This window comes from Coptis chinensis, chromosome 1 (genome assembly GCF_015680905.1).
Source record: "Coptis chinensis isolate HL-2020 chromosome 1, ASM1568090v1, whole genome shotgun sequence".
NCBI classification, from domain to species: domain Eukaryota; kingdom Viridiplantae; phylum Streptophyta; class Magnoliopsida; order Ranunculales; family Ranunculaceae; genus Coptis; species Coptis chinensis.
Genome location: NC_141456.1, coordinates 81,774,747 through 81,781,511, shown reverse-complemented (window position 1 = coordinate 81,781,511; position 6,765 = coordinate 81,774,747). Strand labels below are relative to the sequence as shown.

The 6,765-nt window shown below is 37.9% G+C and overlaps 1 protein-coding gene across 1 annotated transcript; it reads right to left on the bottom strand.

Moving 5' to 3' along the window:
• Nucleotides 1-5,637: 5,637 nt before the first annotated feature.
• On the bottom strand, nt 5,638-6,564 carry LOC147525440 (uncharacterized). Its single transcript, XM_086579435.1, has one exon. It carries the CDS (start codon nt 6,562-6,564, stop codon nt 5,638-5,640), a length of 927 nt encoding a protein of 308 aa, XP_086435561.1.
• Between the last annotated feature and the right edge of the window lie 201 nt (nt 6,565-6,765).

Below are 6,765 nucleotides of genomic sequence, written 5' to 3'. Positions count from 1 at the left end.
TTTCAGTCTTTTATGATATATGACGCTATGACACTTAGACATTGATATATTAATAACTCGTAAATAATAATACAAGAAACAAGATACTCCTCTATTATCTGAAATAATATATATACAATAAAGTTCAATAGTGTTTTCAACAAATTTACCACACCCTTTTAGAATCTCTCCACGCCTCAAGTTTTGGAAATGAGATTTTATGACTAAAGATGTCATGTGATAGGTGGGCATTTATTGGATGTGCCATAAATGGACCGTTAGCGTTATAACTGGGTATTCATTGAATGTGGCGGGAATGACCTAAGGTACATAGGTACTAAAGGGTGGGTGTATAAGAAAAGTAATCGATTAATTAATAAGAGAAATTGATTTGATTGTGCGGGTGTGCTTGGACTTGCATTTGAATACTTATAGGATATCTACATATGTTATTTAGAATTTCTAACTTTCATTTACAGGAGGGTAGAACTTAATAATATTTTGTGCAGGGACACTGTCCTACACTTATACAGAAGTGGATATCGGTAAGATTTAATTCAATTACTAAGTTATTATAATGAGTTTATAGAATGGAAGTCTTGCTTGGGAAGAAACTATGCCGATTGAAATGACGGAACTACTTGTCTTCCAAGCTGAGAATGATTAAGTTATGGGTATATATAAAGTGTCGTTTGGATAATTAAAGTCTGGAAATGTTTTTATGTTGTTAGTCTACTCATACCAGCAAATTCCATTTTGCTGACCCATGTTTGCTTTGTTTTGGCAACGTGGGTGTGTTCTTGAGAACATAGGTGGAAGGTAGTGGAATCACGACATTTGATTTGGATTCTTCCCTAGAGCAGTCCATTAGTTTCTTTTATTAGATCCGATTCTTATTGGAAGTATGTAATAACGTAGTTTCATATTCATATGACATGAGAATACGATATTGAAGACTTTTATTCTTAGAGTTTGTTTGATATTTTATTGGGACGGAAGATAGCCTTTTAATAAAGTGATGGTTGAGAAATTTTGGAAGGTTATTGTTGTTCACTTGATTCTTTATGATGTAGGTTTTCGATTTTGGCATGTGTTATATCCACCCCGTCATAGCCTGGGTTTTTAGACAATTGAACATAGCGATGTTTGAGATATTTATATTTCAAATATTCACTTTGTAATTGTTTAGAAATTCGGGTTGTGACATAGTTAACCCAATGTTTTGACTATTATGGAGGGCCCTCCATAGGGTTAACTATGTGAGTAAGGGCATCCTCAGCGAAGAAATTCCCAGAAGAGAGAATGTTGTTAGCTTGGTCATTGCCCTAGTTCATTGCAGCAAATGGTGTCTAATAACCGTCCAAGTAGTTGGAGTGAATTGTTATATTGCGAGCCATTTTAAAAGTGATCAGAGGATATTTAACATAGAAATCCCACTTCAACATGATTTGTGTGACTATGGTAGGCAAAGGGGCTGCTCCACTTCTGGTACGAGTAATCGAATTCCAGAGATATCGGATTATGCAAAAATCCTCTCGTTTAGTCTGTAACACCCAGAGTAGGTGGAGAAGAGTTTTGTTTATTTCAGATGTTTTGGCATTGCCAACGACATTGTTTGCCAACTAGTGGACCACAACTAGTTGATTTTTTGTAAGGACTTGTGACGAACAATATGAAGTTTGTCGTGGAATTCACCATACCGAATTGTTGCAAGCATGAGTTGTCGCACAATTTTGAAAGGGGTTTCTTGAAGATGAACTTTAGGATTTGTCATGGGAATTTGAACGACCTCATAAATGAGTTCCTGAGTTAATTCATGTTGCCTTCCATTCCTTAGGAAAATGAATTAACCGTTATGGAAGTTGCTATGTTCGTAGAACATCATAACCAACTCTCGGGAAAACGTGATTTATGAATGATGCAAAAGAGGCTCCCAACCTCGCCGTATGATTTCAGTGTTGAAAAAGGGATGAAATAGGCCTTCAAGAAAAATTCTTTCAAAATCTTGCTCGGGCACTATTACTCGCCTATTAGCCATGGAAAGTAGAAAAGAAATAGAAGGATGGATATGATGGAATGAAAGGGAGGTGGTTGTAAGAAAGAGTCTTGAAACCAAGATATAAGTAGACGTGGATGAGAATGGGAGTGAGTTGTGAAATCCGGATTATGTGGGGAAGGTCAAGACGAAAAGCAAAGAATACATATGTTTTTGCCTGAATACTCTGACATGGCATTCACGTGAAAGTGAGTAGTTTTCAAAGTGGGTCTTTTAATGTTAGATTCCCAAGACGAAGAAGAAGTTATGCAAAAATATTAGAAAATACGGAGAAAGGTGTCACAATGAAGTTGGACCAACACGTATTTTCTATCTTGGATCTCATAAAATAAGTCGTTTAATGTCAAATCCCTAAGACGGTGACCGAGGTTTTCTTACTGAGGTAGAACATATGGAGGAAGGTTTCATAGGGTAGTTAGACCAACACACATATTCTGAAAAGATGTAGCAAACCCCAAAATTGAAAGTTGTGGAGAGCTGAAAGGGTGTGCTACTAAAATAGTGGCGCACGCGACTTGAGTTGAGGAATATCGTAATTTTTTTTTTAAATTTTTTTATGGGTTTTTGAGTTTTTGATTTCTATGATTTTTAATGAGGTTATTTGATTTTTTTTGGTTTATGAGCAGGGAAAAATACAACTAATACACACACAAGAATATATACATTGATAACGTCTCAAAATACCTCGTACAAATTATTGAGGAATTATTACAAACATCACACATATGTACAACTAGACAAAAAAGAAAGAAAATTACATGGATCTAGAGTTCATTAACTAGAACGTGATGCAAGAGTAACACGATGACAACAGTAAAAAGTGTGAACCAAAAAAAAAAAAAAAAAAAAAAAATTGCATCTTCAAAGTCTTGTTTATACATCCGCTCCAATGGATCCATGAAATCTAACTCGGAATATGAATGAAGATGAGGAGGAAGTATTTGTGGTGAAAAATCCTAAATTTATAGGAGGGAAGAGAGAGACGTTGGGGTGTCTGTTTTCAAACCATTAAGACGAACGTTGGAGACGACCATTATCAGGCAAGTTGAGATGACCGTTAGCAGACGGATATTAACTAACAATCGTTAATGTTTTTTTTTTTTTTTTTTTTTTTAGGAAGAAGAATGTACAACGTGAAGGGTGTTGAGGCTTAACGTGTTACCATCATTGTTACGGCTATTGAACTCTTTTTCAATCGAGATGATCCTAGACAACTTTCATGTCGATTCATAAATGAACCCAATCCAGTCAGACAGTGGTTTCACCTTTATGTTTTGGGGGCCTAGTGGTCAGGACGGCTGTACATCACCGTCCTAATCCTTGCGAGGAGCACGTTGGACTAATATTACCCTTATTACATATGGATAAAGCCTCAAACTGCCCTATCAGGGGTTGGTTTAGGTGGAATCTATTGCCCGTGTCCTTAGTAGGTAAACAAATGAAGGCCTACACAAAATCTTTTTGTACGCATCAATATAGCAAAGGTGAATTGTAAGTATATACAATATGAGTCTTTTAATGCCAGATCCTTAAGACAAATATGTACAGGGTGAGTCTTTTAACGTCAGATCCTCAAGACGATTCCCATCCTGTGGGAGCAACGATGCGGTGGTGAAGTTTATCTTGCTCAGCTGGTGTCAAACAAAAGTATACCTTATACTAGCTAGTATTGGATAGGAAGTCAAGACCTGGACAGAAAAGTGTATGACAATGCATACACCACCCCATCCTTCGCGCACGTCGTTTACAAGCAAAAGAGCTACGACCTTGACCTATTCAAGATGGGTGAGATTTACACCAAATGATGAATTGAATGTCAGTTGGAAAAAAGTAGAAAAGAGTGGAGAAGGAAGGAGGGGAAATTTTGGGTACCCATTTTGTACCAGAATTCATGTTTGCTTGATTATCAGAAGACATTTATACTCAGTTCTGAAATAGAATTGTTGTGGACTAAGGCTTCGGCGCTTGCAACCATACACTCCAAGATAATTTTGAGAGAAGAAAATAAAGGAGGGCCCGGGTACCATAATGGTGCACTCCCTTTAAATAAGAGTGTAATGGAGTACACCATGAAAAAGGTCTAATCTTCGTAGACAAGATCTTGTAGAAGAGTTTTTTCTACAGCTGAAGAGTGTAATGCGTGGGAATGCTTGAGGCATTGACCATTGACTTGAAATTCTCTATCATCTCTTGGATTTAGCAAGGATATTGCCCCGTAAGGGGTGACAACGGTGACAATGAAAGGACCAGACTATCGTGTTTTAAGTTTTCCAAGAAAAAAATGTAACCATGAGTTGTAAAGCAAGACCTTTTGACCAATTTGAAAATCCTTCAGTAATATATGTTTGTCATGCATTATTTTCATATTTGCTTTATAGGTTTTCGAGAGATCATAAGCATCACTCCGAATTTCCTCAAGCTCATTTAATTGCAATTTGCGCTTCTCGCCTGCCGTGTTGATGTTATAATTGAGGCTTTTGATAGCCCAAAGAGCACAATACTCAAGTTCAACCGGAAGATGACAAGGTTTTCCAAATACAAGACGGTAAGGAGACATCCCTATAGGAGTCTTAAAAGTTGTTATGTATGCCCATAAGGCATCAGAAAGTCTGAGGGACCAGTCTTTCCTAGATGGATTAACTGTTTTCTCTAAAATGGATTTAATATCTCGATTAGAGACTTCCACTTGTCCATTGGTCTAAGGATGATATGGAGTGGCTACCTTGTAGGTAACTCCATATTTTTTTACCAAGGTTTCAAAAATTTGGTTACAAAAATGGTTGCCCCCATCATTGATGATAGCTTTGGGGACGCCAAATCGTGAAAAAATATATTCCCTTACAAAAAAACACGACGGTCCTATGATCATTTGCTCGACACACCATTGCTTCAATCCATTTAGACACGTAGTCAACTGCTACCAGATTGTAGAGAAAACCATGAGAGATATGGAAAGGACCCATTAAATCGATTCCCCAAACATCAAAAATTTTGACAATGAGAATTGGATTTAAGGACATCATGTTTCATTGAGTAACTCGGCCAAGTTGTTGCCATCGTATGCATGCTTTGCAATGATCGTGGGCATCACGAAAGAGAGAGGGCCAGTAAAAACCACATTGGAGAACGGCAAGTGAAAGTGGTTTTCTCTTGATCTGCTAGATCGATGACAATTTGAAAGTAGCCGGAATATCCATCAAGAAAACAATAGTAAGCATGTCCGGCTAATCATTCTAACATCTGGTCAACGAATGGAAGAGGGAAGTGATCTTTACGAGTCACAGCATTAAGTTTGTGGTAATTGATGCAAATTCTCCATTTGAAGGGCATACGAGTGGAGATGCATTCGTCATTTTCATCACGCACAACTGTAATGCCTAATTTTTTTGGAACAACGTGGATAGGACTTACCTAAACACTGTCAGAGATGGGGTAAATGATACCAGCATCAAGCAAGCATAAAACTTCTTCCCGCACCACTTCTTTCATAGTGGGGTTTAGACGACGTTGAAGTTCACGTGATGTCTTGGCTCCTTCCTTGAGATGTATATGATGAGTGCACACACTAGGGTCAATGCCATTGATGTCAGCTAAGGACCATCCTATGGCGGAACGGTGTTCTCGAATGACATGAAGTAAACCACTTCTTCATCTGCAGTCAACTGTGATGAAATAATGAGTGGGTGACTGCCATCTTTGTCGAGATGGACATACTTTAGATCAGAAGGAAGTGGTTTTAAATCTGGAGGTGGGGGAGTTGGAATCAAGGATTCATGAGGGATGTCATCATCAACTGAAAAGATGTGCTGAGTGTCTTCAACATCACAGGATATCGTAGTCGTAGGGTCAAAAAGTGGTATTGACTCTAGTAACGTGTTAACCTCTTGAATATAAGAGTCAACATCACAATCGGATTCACCAAAAGAAAGAAATTGGTGAACGTCATCATCTGGAAATGCGCTGGTGAAATACTCGTGCGCTAGACCTTCAATCATGCTAATCTCAACGTTGATGTCAGCATCTGGGATTTGTTGCATCAATTTAAAAACATTAACCTCAACAGAGAGATTGCCGAAAGACATTGTCATAGAACCATCATGACAGTTGATGAGGGCGTTTGCAGTGGCAAGAAAAGAATGACCTAAAATGATAGGAATCGAGTCATAAGCAACTTCGGTGTCAAGAATGACAAAATCAATGGGATAGTAAAAGTCTTGGACCTTGACAATGATGTTTTCGACAATTCCTTTGGGATGCTTGATAGATCGATCGGCTAACTGCAATGTCATGTTTATGGGTTTTAGCTCATGAAGACCTAACTGTTTAAACAAATAGTAGTGAAGTAAATTAACACTTGCTCCTAGGTCTAAGAGTGCAGTAACGGTGTACTTATCTCCCAAAGTGCATGGAACAGTAGGTCGGCCAGGGTCCTTATACTTTATTATACCATTGAATTCAGTGATAGAAGGAAATTGTTCTGTGAGGAAAGCTTGTTGAGGAACATTCGTTTGCCTTTTGGTAGTGCACATGTCTTTAAGAAACTTAGCATGTCGTGGAAAATGTTTGAGAGCATCGAGAAATGGAAGATTTATTGTCAAATTTTTGAAGGTTTCTTGAATTTCATCAAAATTTTCATTAGGTTTCTTCTTGGCCAATCTTGCTAGAAACTGTGCTTTTGGTCTGTATCTTTCAAATGGATCAACTTGCTCTTTGTCCTTAAGCTGGGATTG

Bases quoted from the DNA above. Each gene is read 5' to 3' on its own strand.
- LOC147525440 (XM_086579435.1), bottom strand. From the start codon at position 6,564: ATGTGCACTACCAAAAGGCAAACGAATGTTCCTCAACAAGCTTTCCTC.